The sequence below is a fragment of the Salvia miltiorrhiza genome, chromosome 7 (genome assembly GCF_028751815.1).
Source record: "Salvia miltiorrhiza cultivar Shanhuang (shh) chromosome 7, IMPLAD_Smil_shh, whole genome shotgun sequence".
In the NCBI taxonomy this organism is placed as follows: Eukaryota; Viridiplantae; Streptophyta; class Magnoliopsida; order Lamiales; family Lamiaceae; genus Salvia; species Salvia miltiorrhiza.
Genome location: NC_080393.1, coordinates 34,592,931 through 34,608,231, shown reverse-complemented (window position 1 = coordinate 34,608,231; position 15,301 = coordinate 34,592,931). Strand labels below are relative to the sequence as shown.

The following is a 15,301-nucleotide window of genomic DNA, read 5'->3' as shown; positions in this document are numbered from 1 at the left end:
ATTGTGTCTTTAATACTCCATTCGTCCCACTATTGTTGTCCCAAAACCTTTGGGTACGGTGATTAAGAAGAATGTGTAAATTGATTTTAAAAAAAAGTGGTAGAACCCAGACCTTTTGAATGAGCTAATTGTTAAAATAGAACCGTAGCTTTAAGTGTTTTTCAAAAAGAGGACAATATGCTACGCAATTTGAAAATAAGGATTATATGTTACGGAATTTGAAAATGAGTACTATAGCTTCGATTTTTTACATTTACACTCTTGTTTTAGGCCGTGGTGGAAGTTATAGTCCTCATTTTGATGTGTTAAATAGGAGTGTAAATGTAAAAAATTGAAGCTCTAATCCTCATTTTCTAATTCTGTAATATACAGTCCTTATTTTCGAATTTCGTAAAGTATAATCATTTTTTATGAAATGCACTGAAAGTTACAATCATGTTTTAACAATTAGCTCCGTTTTGAAGGGACAACAATAATGGGACAACCCAAAATGGTAAGTGGGATAGAGAGAATAGAAAATTGTCTCGATCAGCCCAGTTGAAAGTCAGTCACTGCTGACCGAGGCTTCCGCCTGATCTCGCATTCATTTGGTCAGCCCGACTCATTATGTGTTGTGGCTGACCAGAGTTTCTCACCTCCTCGCACTACAATGTTATGCCCCCAGTGAGTGCAACTCGCTAGGCACCGCGGTTGGGTGGGGCTTCAGCCCAAAATTTGCAGCATCGCGAGCCCAGTTCAAAATCCCAAATGCTTTGACATTAAAATCATCTCTTTCAAATCTGAAACATCACAATTTCAAGCTAAGCCTTACTTGATATATCAAAACCAAAAATCTCAACTAAATCACATGACTTTGCAAGAAAATATATACGACTAAATTAATCAGAAAAATGACATAAATAACAACAAAAAAATTGTATTACTTTTGATACCGTCTTTAGTTCTTCAAAGAGTAAAGATCTTGATTGAAAGAAAGGGTCAGTGGGAAGTCAAAGGATAAGGTTTTGCATGTTAGGTGTGGATCGAAATATAAATCTCAAAAACATGCTAAGAAAGATAATGAATCAGGTCGTAAAAATAAATCTCACAATAAAAGTCGATCTAAGAATATATCAAAATGTGATCATAGTGTTGTAATTGTGGTAAACCTAGTCATTATGAGAAAGAATGTCTAAAAAGAATCACGATAATGAGCACGCAAAAGTGGTTTCTACGAGTGAGATGATGGGTGATGTATTTATGGTTACAAATTTGAGTGACTCTATGTCTGGATCTCAATGTAAATCAGAATGGCTTGTTGACTCTGGATGTACCTTCACTACGCCAAAAACGCGCATACATAACGAATTTTATTCGTTATCTATGCGGAAAAACTTGCGTAAAGTATAGTGGTGTTATGTATGTGGCGCTCATACATAACAGATATTTATACGTTATTTATACTATTATACATAACGGTTATCCATAAATAAATAACGTCTGATAATCCGTTATCTATAGGTCTTTTACATAACGTTTCGGACCGTTATGAAAGTTTCTATTTATCCGTTATCTATATCTTTATACATAACAACAGTTTTTAAATAAAGGGTTAAGGTACAAATCTACCCCTAAACTAGACACCCCTAGAGCGTATACCTCCCCCCCCTCCATTCTCGACCTTGGCTCAAATACACACCCAGAGTCCATAAAAAGGGTGCATTTAAACCCAGCAAGTTAACGGCCTTTTCTTGCCGTTAACTTTTTTTTTTTTTTCGAGTGGGACCCAAGAGAGCCTCCTGCAAGCTCCGGCACCGCCGTACATAATCGAAACTCACCGAAGCTCTTTGTTGTGGGAAAACATTCGCTTCTTCTTGCTCTGAGTTTCATCGACATTGAATAGAAGCGAGGGGTCGGAGCATGCCATGGAGGCCCAAGTTACGTTGCATACATGGACTGATTTAATCGAGTCTTTTATTTGTTTTTATTTTATTATTTTCGTGGGTTATATTAGGGTGGCTGAAATTGGGCCTTAGTTGAGTCAGTTTTGAGTTTTATACCTTGTTTTGACTAAGGACTTGTTTCCTTATTAGATTAGGAGTTATTTTCCATGTTTATTCTCCTAGTTTGGTTAGGTTTTCGCATGCCCCATATATTGGGCTTGTTATGCACGAAAATTAGGGAATAAGGGCTTTGTTTGGCTGATTAGGGTTTGTTTTAAGTTGTTTCCTTATTAAACTAGGTTTAGTTTTTGCCTATATATATGGCTGATATGTAGCCCACGAAAATTGAACAATATTTTTATAAAAAACTGTCAGTTTAGGTTTTCTCTCTTGAGAGTTTCGAATTCCTCTTGAATATTCCAAGAGAATTCATCTATCGGCGTAACGACGAGTCAACCAACCCTCGTCGGGTGTCATTCATCGTCCCCGAGTTGCTGCGTCAACATCACGTTGGGGTTTGGGGAATTCAATTCGCCTAAATCATTCTGTGGGTTAGATTAAGAGGTTTTGAGATCTTCCATCATCTATCGTTCGTTCAGTCTTCCGCTTGCGTGTTCGTTTGAACGGTCTGATAAGAATCGTATCAGGAGGGCAGCTCAAGGTGCCTCTTTCTTCGTGCCGCCACGAACATGGTGGCGATTTGCATGAGTGCGATACGAGCGAGCTCCTTGGCCTCCCATCTCAATCACACACAACCTTCTTCTTCTCTCTCTCTCGTGGAATTTCGAATACTCGAATTGAGCCCTAATTTCCCTATAAAAGTTCACCGCTGCCGCCGCTGAACGACCGGCAAAGCTGGTGCTCGTCTGTTGACTCCTGGCGCCACCGTCCCTCTCTCTAAAATTCGGCGACGTCGTCGTCGGTAGCCTCCGAAAATTGGTAAGGCCATTGTTCTATGCCTCACCCCCTTCTCCTGAAAATGCCGCTGCCTCTATGTCATTGCCGATGACACTTCTTTTCATCCGGCAAGCAGGATGTCCACAAGTCATCGTTGAGTGGGCGACTTCGTCACTCCGACGAGGATTCCTCCGTATCCCCCTATCTTTCTCGGGCTCCAACGAGTAGCAGAACAGGGCAGTTTCTCTTTCTCGGGATTCTTCCATATCCCCCTATCTTTCTTGGGCTCCGACGGAACAGGGCAGTTACCCTATCTCTTCTCCTTGCGGTGTCGGAGGGTTTTTCAGAGAGGGTGAAGGGGAGGGGGATGGTGGTGGATAGTGGGCCCACTTAGAAATTAAAAAAAAATAAGTTAACTTGTGTGTATATCCCATCCCCTCCCAATTATTGACCTTGGCCCAAATATACCCCAAGAGTCCAAAAAAATGGGCCATTTAAACCAGCAAGTTAACGGCAAGAAACGACCGTTAACTTGCTAAGTTTAAATGCACCATTTTTATGGACTCTGGGGGTGTATTTGGGCCAAGGACGAGGATGAGGGGGTATACGCTCCAAGGGTGTCTAGTTTAGGGGTGAATTTGTACCTTAACCCTTAAATAAATAACGCTGGAATTTCCGTTATCTTTAAGGATTATACATAACGTGTCTGACCATTATAAAAGTTTAAATTTCACCGTTATGTATACACATATACATAACGGTTTTTTATATATAAGTCACATGGATAATCCGTTATCTATAAGTGTTATAGATAACGTTTCCGATCGTCATGAAAGTCTAATATTCACCATTATGTATACAGATATACATAACAGTTTTTCGATATTAATAATGTTTGGTAATCGTTATCTATAAGTATTATACATAACGTTTTCATCCGTAATTAAATTTTCTATTTATCCGTTATCTATTTATTTAGGGCAAAGGTGCAGATTCCCCCCCCTGTAGTACACCCCCTAGAGCTTTTAGCCCCCCAAAGTCGGTCAAAGCGCGTTGACCTCCCCAGAGTCCCAGAAGAAGGGTGCAATTAAGTCCGGAGGCTTGACGAGCGCTTAACGTCTTCTTAAATTTTTTTTTTCTGCTGGGCCCCACCGCCAAAACCACAATGAGCGGGCTTTGTATGAAAATAGAGGAGGCGAAGAGTTTCTTCCATTCCATTCCAAAACTAAGAGTTGCAGAGGGAAAATCGATGAAGAACAAGGGTTCTTTGGTTGCGGTTTTGTCGATTCCCATCGGTGGTTCTAATTTGCATCGAAGTAGACTCTGGAAAAAAGGTAAGTAATGGCTAATCTATATCTCTCCAATTTTTATTTTTTTTCCAGAACATGCATGTACTGTGGGATTGAGATTCTGGTTGCTTTTGTATTGTTTTCATTTGGTGTATGAACGCGTAACATAAGTTATGTTGTTGCTTGTTCATGTTGTTGTGCAGCATGTCGAATCCTGAAGTTGTATTTATTTTGAATTGGTGGGGTGTATGGAAAAAAAAGATGAGGATGGTGAATGGATGTAGGACGGTTATAACCATAAGGAGATTAAATCCACAGTAGAAAAAATGACTTTAGATAGGATCGTATCTGAATTTGAGGACTGTTATGGTTCTAAACGTAAACTAGTGTATGCGGCAGATCAAGATTATCCCATTGGTAAGGGTCTAGTTCCCCTAAGAAATCCTAAACAGTGTCATAAGGTTCTTGATTACCTAGAATTACTTGGCAATGGAGAGATAAATTTATTTGCAAATTATGAAATTGATGCGATGCCTACTTTTGTACCACTTGAGATATTTTTAGAAGATGATGAAGTCAGTGATTTAGAAGGTAAACATGGGGTTCATATTACTAGTGATGATAAGGGGGTTGAGAATACTGATGTTGGGGTACAACTAAATGACTTGATAGGATTAGAGGAAGTGGAGGTAACTTAGGTAAATAAAGGTGAGAGGAGTGATGATCTAGATAATACTCAGGAGAGCAGGCTGGGATAGAAGAGGGTAAGCATGGTGATGAAGATGAGGCTGAGGTTCAAGAGGGAGAGAGGGCTGGGATAGAAGAGGGTGAGCATGGTGATGAAGATGAGGCTGGGGTTGTAAAGGGACATGAGGCTGAGGGTGAAGGGAGAGGGCATGGTGATGATGAGAATTCATCTGTATACAGTGAGTGTTGGGAGAGTGATAATGAGGTTAAAAGCTTAGAGCAGTTGATTGGGAGTGTTCAGGGGGGGATGAGGGTAGTTTTGAATTAGGAATGACCTTTGCAGGGGCAAAGGAGGCTAGGGAATCAATAAATGCATATGCTGTGAAGTTTGGGTACAAGTTAAAGTTCATAAAGAATGAAAAGACTAGGATTAGAGTGGTTTGCATCAATGACCAAGCATGTCCATTTCTCATGCATGTCTCTAAAGATGGGGACATTGAAGGGCTAGCCATCAAGACTCTTGTGGCAGATCACACCTGCTACAAACAGAGGGAAGTCCCCAGTGTTAGTCAAACATACTTGGCTAAGTACTTTAAAGAGGCAATCTACAGAAATCCTAGGTTCACTTCTAAGGACATACAAGGTCATGTTAAGGACCATTTGAAGCTTCATGTCAGTTTACACAAGTGTAAAAGGGCAAAAAAAGAGATCATATGCAAGCTTGAGGGTAGCTATAGAGAGGAGTTCAATAGGCTGGTTGCCTATTGTAACATTGTGAAAGAATGTATGCCTGGGAGTAAGATGAAACTCCAACTGTCCACTGAGCATCTTCAGTTACAAATGAGAGTTTTTAAGAGAATCTTTGTCCTCCTAGAACCTTGTAGGGTGAACTGGATAGGGGGTTGCAGGCCAATAATTTCTCTTGATGGTTTCCATTTGAAATGCAAGACATTTGGTGTTCTGTTGACAGCAGTAGGGAAGAATGGGAATGATGGAATTGTGCCCATTGCTTGGGCAGTTGTAAACAAGGAGAACAAGAACAATAGGAGGTGGTTTCTAGGCTGGTTGAGGCAGGAGCTCAACCTTGGAACAGGTGATGAGGTGACTCTTATGTCAGATATGCAAAAGGTAAGTATTTGAAACTATTTGCAATGCTTTTGTTTCTGATAATTTGAATGACAACTAACTACTCCAATTATGTTTAGGGATTGATGGAGGCTGTGAATGAAGTGACTCCTGCAGCTGAACATAGGTAGTGTGCCAGGCATATTTATGCCAACTGGAGCAAGAAGTGGAGAGGAGAGGAGTTAAAGAAGCGGTTTTGGACTACTGCATGGAGCTCATTCCAGCAAGAGTACAAGTTGAATTTAGCCAAGATTTCGGCTATAAACAAGAAGGCGGCTGAGGATCTACTCCACTATCCTACTGAAAATTGGTGCAGAGCCTATCAAAGCACAAGGTGTTCAACCTACGTGGTAGATAATAACATCAGTGAGTCTTTTAATTCAAGTATTTCTGATGCTAGACATAAGCCAATAATTTCAATGCTAGAGGAGATTAGGATGTTGGTAATGAGTAGGATAAGGGATAGGAAAGTTCTTGTTGATCACTAGAAGAGTGAATGGTGCCCTAATGCAATTAAACTGTTTGAGGCAAATAAGGCAGCTAGTATGGATTGTAATGTTCTTTGGAATGGTGACTATGGCTATGAGGTGGAGGAGGGAGAAGACAAGCACATAGTATTTATAGATACTAAGAAGTGCAGTTGTAGGATGTGGGATTTGAGTGGTATCCCATGCCCTCATGCCATAGCTGCCTTTCACTCAAGTCAGTTGGACCCCATGTCTGTGATGTGTAAATGGTACCATAGCTCAATGTATAGGAAAGCTTATGAGAATGCTATACAGCCAATACCTGGGAAGAAGCTTTGGGATTTTCAGTTTAAAGATTGCATTGAAGCTCCACCGGTTGAGAAGAAGATAGGGAGGCCCAAGAAGAACAAAGTAAGAGCTCCAAATGAGCCCAGATTGAAACACAAGTTGTCAAGGCTTGGTAAAACACAACACTGCATCATTTGTGGAAGTGCAACCCACAAGAAACATAACTGCCCTAACAGGCCTACACAGGTATGAAGTTAATTTACATGCTAGTTAATTTAACTGCCCTAACAAAACCAATCACAGGCTTCAACATCCACAAACATTTGCAAGAAGAAGAAAGGTCAAGTTAGGGGAATTGGTCTATATGTCAAGATGGAGACAGGAAAGCAGATACTAAATGTAAGTTTGTCTATTAGTGTAAGTTTAAAACTGATTTTCATGATTTCAAGAACCACTGCTGAGAGTAAATGCATTCTGATCACAGCCTGGAGGGTCACAATCAGTTGTGATCAATGAAGGCACACAAAATGAAGCAGATCCAACTACAAGGTTCCCAATACCAAACGAAGCAGAGATAAGGAAACAAAAGAGAAAGAGAGGTGAAGGTAGCTCCATTGGAGACACAGTGAAGGGAAAGAAACAACCAAGAAAACCATTCAAAGCTCCAAGAGTGCAGACAGAGGCTGTGAAGCAACAACAAGTCCTCAGAAGGAGTCCAAGAGGAAAGAATGTTATCTCAACTATTGGCTCAACAACCACTAGTTGAGCTAAGATTTAGAATTTGTGTGTTGACAGGGCTTTGGGTTTTTTTCTTTTATTTGTTTTTGGAATTCAGTTAGACAATGTGCAACATATTATGTTTTTTTTGAAACTGACAGCTTATGACTATGGCTTGAATTTGTTGGGAATGAATTTGCAGCAACTTTGGTGTTTATGTTTGTGCATTTAGTTTTCTGTGTAAAGCACTATATTCCCTTAGTATGTCAAATGCTTATGATATAAATGCACGATACATTGAGAATTCATAATATAATAGGGGGGATTATATCATTCCATAAAGAGAATTCATTAACAACAGCAAGATACATTAAGCATCATTCCATAGAATCAAAATAGATTGGAGATTTACAGATAATTTCCATAGCATTTCACAAAGTTCATGCTATATAAGAAGCTTGATTATCACACACCATGAAATAATCAGAAAAATGAAAAGAAAATGGCTTATCCTTCTAACACCCCTTGACTCTTCTTTCCAACTTGCAATCACTGACCAAAGATGATCAATTTCAGCTTCCAAATCCATGGGAGGCTTCGAAGTTTCATGCAACTTTACAAGCTTGGTGTTTTCCTTCTTCAATTCTTCCCGAGCTCTTTCACACATTGGTTCGTCATACCAATCAAAGAAACCACAATTCCGGGTCTGTGAAATCAAAAAATGAGTATTAATTCCATGTTTAGGGCAAAAACAAAATGAGTGACAAACAATTGATTTACCTTCCAATTTCGACACCCATAGAATCTTTTACCCGGGTTTTCTTCAGTCCAAGAAGTCAGTCTCGCAGCTTCCAATCTCTTGCCTTCAAATTTACAACGGCAATACCTAACCTCATCGCCATTCATCACATGCCGTCTGCAACGCAGCGAGGATGACCCGAATCCTGAGCTCGAGCTCATGATAATATCTCGATTCCTTGTATACTCAACAAACCCTAACCCAATTGATGAAAATCTTGTGGATTTCACTCAATTTCCAGCAACCTCACAACCTCGCAATAAAATTAGGGTTCCTTCAAATTTGAACCCTAATTCCTAAATACAATAGCGTTGGAAGGGGTGGGGCCCAGCGAAAATAAAAATAAAAATTTGAAGACGACGTTAAACGCCCGTCAAGCCTCCGGACTTAATTGCACCATTTTTCTGGGACTCTGGGGAGGTCAACGCGCTTTGACCGACTTTGGGGGGCTAAAAGCTCTAGGGGGGTGTACTACAGGGGGGAATCTGCACCTTTGCCCATTTATTTATACATAACATTTTTTTTCATATACATTACACTTTTTTGTGTTATCTTTGAATGTTATAACAACGTCAAATTGTTGTTTATAATACTCTTTTTTACGTTATGTTTGCTTTTATACATAACGGGTGTAGCCGTTATGTATATTTTTTAGTTTTCGTTATGTATGCTACAGACAGGTTTTAATTATAATTCTAATACAATAAAATAATAAAAACCATCCATTAATCATATCATATACAATCCAAAATATTTATATAATCACCATTCGAAATATTCGTACAATCACCATCCAAAATAGAGTTAACAAAAACACATAACAAAGTTTACAAAATGATGCAACTAGCTTGATAGATAGTCATCTCAATCCGAATAACATTTCTCATGTCACGTCTCTTTTTCACTTCATGTAAAGCATTTGCAGGAGAATACAGTAGCTGACAGTACTAGTCAAAAACAAAAAAATACGAGTTTGCAGCCACACCGCAAAGTGACGAATGATAAAGCATTCAATAACTTGAACTATGTGAACTCAAAATCAAAATTATACTAGTGACATAAAACACACCCAACAAAGAATGTCCAGTAGCAACGAAACAAATATTATTCAGAAGCAACTGCACATGAATGCTAAACCAAGCGAAGACCCTTCAATCTCCCAAAACTAAAAAGGTAAGAAGGCATTCCAACTCCCCCGAGCCCAATACATCATAACCATTTCCCTCAAAAAATAGACATACCGCTCAGAATAATTAAACTTTAAACGTACCAATCCATCCAATGCATGCTTTATATATCATACATGTTGCCCATTCTTCACGGACCTCGTTGAGTTGATTTTGAGAATAAGTAATACTCCCTCCATCCCTAAAATAAGTTCCTATTTTTCCTTTTTGGGACGTCCCCCAAATAAGTTTCTCTTTATTTCTTTCCATTTTTTTACAATTACTCCACCACTAATAATACTTTATTTATTCTTACTTTTCACTTTTTCACCACTTCCCAATACTAATTATAACACTTTTTCACATTTTCACCACTCTCAATACTAATTATAACATATTTTTCTCCGCTATCAATACACTTTACCACTTTTCCTTAAAACCCGTGTCGTCCCCAAAGAGGAACTTATTTTGGGGACGGAGGGAGTAACACCTTTAAACTATGAATACAAACAAGATCACCAATATATTTTATTAATAACTACAAATATATGTTTAGACAATATTCAAGTATATATATTTAATACCAGTGATGACAAGTGAAAAGTAGAGGTTGTTGCATTTTGAAACCTTTCGATAATATCTCTCATAAACCTCATTACAAAATAGCCACATTGCTTGCCATCAGGTTGTGTAGGACCCTATAATTATTACAGAAATAAAATGGTAAGGCTGCATTTTATCAACGTTCCAACCAAAACATGATTCTAATTTATACAACGTTAACACTAACATCAAATAAATTGCCCAAAACTTATCAGTAAATTAAGCATACATACCTTTATAACTTCCCAATTTGTTTTTTTTTTTTTCATTTTCTTTCCCTTTTCTTCAGTGACCATACTTATCGCACTTGAAAGGAAAATTTATATAAAGTACATTAACATCAAATAAAATGAAAGAGATGATTAATTAATTGTACAATCCAAAACTTACGTGTCGACAACAAACTTTCACATGTTGTCCTTACTACGATGACTGAGAGGATCCATTAGAAAAGCTTGTCCTTTTTCAACTTGAATGATTGTCAGAATCTAATGCCCGCTATTTGATATGTATGTCAAATTGTCAGGCCGAAAACATACGGGATATTAACTATTTTATATACTTGTTCACTTACCCCACGTTGCCAAAGCTTGAATACGAGTACATCTGATGCAGCAACCTCAAGTAATCTCTCTGACAATGCACGTGTTCTATCCTCATACTTCACTCCACGTTCTACGGCAAATGAATTCACAAATAAAAACTTGGAAGTTCACTATTTTCCCTCATGTTGCTATACAGATGCCTGCCAATAAAAATGTAGCAATTATATGAACCTGTCATTCATAAATAAACATATATAATTGACGAGGTCTTACCAAATATATGCCACAATGCAACTTCCCGTTATTGGTTGCATGTTACAAAATGGAACTAAATCAAACTTCTTAAGAATGTAAAGTTTCGAATCATGCCCAAAATGTTTAGCATCCAATGTAACACGCAGCTCGTCATCCTTGTAAGATTTCTCAAACAAACAGTACAATGCCATCAATGATGAAGGCAATGAGGACAAGTTGACAATCAAATCCTGATTTCCCAAAGACAACTTTTTTGCACTTCTTTTCTTTTCCTGTGTCTAAATAGTTAATGTTAGAGTGAAGATAGAACAATTCCCTAAAAAAAGTACAAGAAAACATAAAATTCACTAAAAGTACCTCATTAGATCTTGCCACAACCAAATCGCTAGGCCAAGCCACATGTGTTCCTACTGCATCGCCTACTATCCCTATATCACCTGGAACACGAAATGGTAGTCAGTGCATTCTTATCAACTACTTCGTCAATCGAAATACGGAAGCAATCTGCAGGCATTGGCGAGTCATGTAGGACAAGCACCAGCAATAAATACTGTTCCATAGGCTACAAGATTTTTGGAGGCTTGTAGAAGTAACTTCACCTCTTTCCCCTACATATTAAATAAAGTTTCATTAAAATATAATTGCGCGCAATGCACTATTTAATCAAAATAACTACACGTACCTGCAAGAAGTTTGATTTTCCAATACATACAGTATCATGAGACTCAATATATTTTTCATGAGCTGCAATCTTTATCACCGAACAACTACCAATTCCTTCAGACTCTTTGTCATTGTCACCCATCTTACATTCAAACTTTTCCATTGTACTCTTTAACTCATGTACTTCTTTATCCAAAATCTGAATATGGGTAGCTTGTTCATCTATCTTTTTCTTTGCTTATTCCATTTCAGCACATGAAGCTTGAGTAGCTGCTCGTCGAGTTCCTTTAGTAGTATGGAAGTAGGTTTGGGGTGTTACCCCTGCCCATTTTCTTCGCACACGACCAGCATGTTCTGGTTTATCGAGGGCAAGTGAAAGCAAATTACTTGAACCTTCTTTTGATTTAAGTGTCCCTTGCTCCTTTTCGCGTATGTATTCATCCTATTAAGTGCAAAGAAAGTATTGATTAAAACCACTACTAAATTGACAACTGTAATTAAATTCCATAAATGAATAAATAGAGTTATACTATTTTTTGCATGGCAATCTTCAAATTCTCATTGTCAGTGGTTTCATCCTTCTTCAATCTTGCTTTCTTCCACAGCAGGCATCTAGTAAGCTTTTCATCCTTGTGTAATTCATTTATACTCCCCTATAGATAAGCAATCTAGAAAAAACACAATACATGATATACCATAAGAAATTAGAGAGCTCTAAACACATTTAGCTGGACCACACACACACACACACATATATATATATATATAGGGCCGCTCCAATGAGACCCCCTAATTTTCGTGTAACATGAGGCACGATCTGACACGTTTATTTTATCAATCCTATGGCTGATATTGTATCTGGACGGAGATTTTTTTTCGCAGGGTTCGAATCCTGTAGGGAGCAAAATATTTTAAATTTTATTATTCATCAGTATATACTGCATTGTTCATCAGTATATACAGTATATATGTCTTATTCATTACCAATTTTTAAAATTTTGATTTTATCAGTATATACATCTTGTTCGTTAGATATACATTTTGTTCATTAGTATTATATGTCTTATTCATTGTCCTCATGTTACACGAAAAATAGGGGGGGTCTCACTGGAGCGCGCCCCTATATATATAGGGTTGCGCTAAAATAAGACTCTATCTTATCCTATAAAATAAGACTCAATCTCAACGCTTGATCAAATTTATTTGGACAGTTAGATTTTGATTTGAAAAATCTGAATGGCATAATTCGAGATTCATTAGGAGGTTAAAGATGTAATTACAATTTCCTTAATTAATATCTTTCCACAATATAGGGGACCACGTTTCCATATCACAATTCATCCATATTTTCTCCATATCTTCATTAATCCATAATTTTCGCACATATGCTATCAGAGTCTAAAACCGAGAGTATTTTCTTGTTTACTTTCTTATTAATATTGCCTGCTTTTAAATTCATGATATCAGTTCATCAATTTATTCGTACAGAGATAGGGTTTTGATTCATTGACAATATGAAAAATTCATATCCTAATATAAATTGTAGTTTGAGTTTGCAGGGATGATTCGTATAACAAATTAGGTTCATGTATTTACACTTATTTATTCATACAGTAATACATATTTTCATATTGTTAATGAATTGTTTAGGATGTTTAGTGTTCACATTTAATTATCTAAATATCCATACCATGTTTTCTGTTTCATTCATCAATTTTTTATCTGTTTTGTTTGCTAATGTTGTTATTTTTTGAACAATGAAGGCGTTCAAAATGGTGACCACTTATATATACTAGTTTGTGATGAATATATGAAGCCGTTTGTGGGTCAAGTCTTCAATTCTAAAGAAGATGCATTTCAGTTTTATAAGAAATACGAATATTCGTCTGGATTCGATGTTCGTAGAGGGTCCTCGACGAATTTTTTCTCTGTTTTATATGAATATTTTACTTATACGATATGAATATTTCCTGCTTTTAAGCCCATGATATCAGTTCATGACTTTATTCGTACAGAGATTGGGTTTTGATTCATTAATAATATGAAAAATCCATACCCTAATATAAATTGTACGTTATGAATTTATTCGTACAGAGATTGAGTTTTCTAAGCCTGCTTTTAATTTCATGATAACAGTTCATGGATTTATTCGTACTCTCTATGATTTTCCATGAATATTTAACTTATACCCTATGAAGCGTAATCCTTCTCGGGCTTGATTAGTTCTTGTTTGTAATTAACCAACGTTTCCTTTCTCTTCTCGTGACGTGTTTTCTTCATCACAACCGCCGGAGAGTTGGGAACAATCTCTATCTCAATCCGAACATTTTCTCTAATCACCACACCCACATTATTTGGAGCGGTGGCATTGTGCTTCCTCTTCCTAGCATCTCCTGTGTACGACACAATCAAATTAACAATCCAAAAAAAGTCAGAATTAGCATAAATAGAATTTATATAACATAATTTATCTCACAAATAATAACGGAAAAATATGTATGCTGTTAAATAAATCATTGACCAATCATTTGAAAAAAAAAATTCATACAACCGCACCTACATATTCATGCAGGTCATACATACTGAGTACATAATTATATAAGTTTAAATAGTTTTCACCAGACATGATTTCATGACTTTACATATCTCATAATATATAAATAGTACAACCCCAATATTCATACCAACAATCAATTTATTCATAAAGCAAATTGTTTTATTCGTGTATGGTATTTAATATTCATAAAGATGATCTAAAATATTCATGCTAGACAACACATTTACTTTAAATATATCATCACGAAAAATTCACACCATACATCTATTTATTCATAAAATAAGTACACAATTATTCTTAATATATCAACAATACAATCCTTAGTTCATATTTTTAATATCAACACTTTATTATTCAACTTATTAATTGGTCACAAAAAAAAAAAATCAGACCTATTCATTCATATAAATAATAGAAGAAGAATAGATTACACAAGCTAAGTTTTTATCCACCGAATACACCCAACAAAACATGCATTCACTATCCTCATATAATTCATGAATTCACCAATATTATTCATTAAAAAATAATTTATGCATACGCAACAAATAAAATTCATTTTCCTATGCAACCATAACAAGAAAGTCATAGCAATAACAAGTTTATTTAAATTAATACCTTCAGCTATTGCCCTTACAAACGAAACAAATATGGGATCATTCCGATATTTTGATCGAACTGGAACATCAAATAACAAATTGGTATTTAACAACACAAAGTGCAATTAAATAATGCACCATCCGCCAAGTTACTATGACTGATATTTTACCTTCTTGTACGGCATTGCTAGAATGACCAGCGTGCTAAAAAAATACAGAGATGCAACAAACAAGATGCATATATAAAAAGCAATAAGAAATCAAATAACATACCACCAGCCCTTGGCTCGCTTGGCACCCCACGTTCCATGACTTTTGCACCTTTTCGCCGTGTGTAGGCTGCCCTCTCATATTCTCCTACAAATTTTTCAGAAAAAACAAAAATTATATAAACCCACTCGGCCATCTCACCCGGTGTAGTATCCTTCGTTCCTGCCATTGCCGTCGACTTGTTACCGGTCTGCGAGAATAACAATCGGCTTACAATGGATGCACGAAAACCCTTCGTTCCCTTCGGCGTTCTGGTTGGGTTTTGGGTAGAATGAGCAATTAAATTTTGATTCAAAATATATTTAGTGTGTCAAGTATACACATTGAAGCAAAATTCAAATTTTTAATTATATCCACGAAATGATTCGGTGAAAATTTAGGTGGGTAATTTAAGATTTGCTTGAGAATCGGAAATGGGAAAATAGAAGATTTGAAAGGTCAATTTCATATCG

The 15,301-nt window shown here is 36.9% G+C and overlaps 2 protein-coding genes across 2 annotated transcripts; one reads left to right on the top strand and one right to left on the bottom strand.

Annotated features, from left to right (window-relative positions):
• Positions 1 to 5,125: 5,125 nt before the first annotated feature.
• On the top strand, positions 5,126 to 6,051 carry LOC130994151 (uncharacterized). Its single transcript, XM_057919180.1, has 2 exons — positions 5,126 to 5,923; positions 6,001 to 6,051. Exons 1-2 carry the CDS (start codon positions 5,126 to 5,128, stop codon positions 6,049 to 6,051), a joined length of 849 nt encoding a protein of 282 aa, XP_057775163.1.
• A 7,412-nt stretch (positions 6,052 to 13,463) lies between these two features.
• Positions 13,464 to 15,011, bottom strand: LOC130996158 (uncharacterized). The gene is made up of 2 exons (XM_057921667.1): positions 14,853 to 15,011; positions 13,464 to 13,816 (listed from the first exon to the last, which is right to left on the bottom strand). Exons 1-2 carry the CDS (start codon positions 14,983 to 14,985, stop codon positions 13,614 to 13,616), a joined length of 336 nt encoding a protein of 111 aa, XP_057777650.1. The 5' UTR covers positions 14,986 to 15,011; the 3' UTR covers positions 13,464 to 13,613.
• Positions 15,012 to 15,301: the final 290 nt, after the last annotated feature.

Excerpts from the sequence above, each read along its gene's own strand:
- LOC130994151 (XM_057919180.1), top strand. The coding sequence starts at position 5,126 with ATGACCTTTGCAGGGGCAAAGGAGGCTAGGGAATCAATAAATGCATAT. Across the intron at positions 5,924-6,000 it reads TTATGTCAGATATGCAAAAG|GGATTGATGGAGGCTGTGAA; the intron begins GTAAGTATTTGA and ends AATTATGTTTAG.
- LOC130996158 (XM_057921667.1), bottom strand. The coding sequence starts at position 14,985 with ATGGCCGAGTGGGTTTATATAATTTTTGTTTTTTCTGAAAAATTTGTA. Across the intron at positions 13,817-14,852 it reads AAGCGAGCCAAGGGCTGGTG|GAGATGCTAGGAAGAGGAAG; the intron begins GTATGTTATTTG and ends TGTCGTACACAG.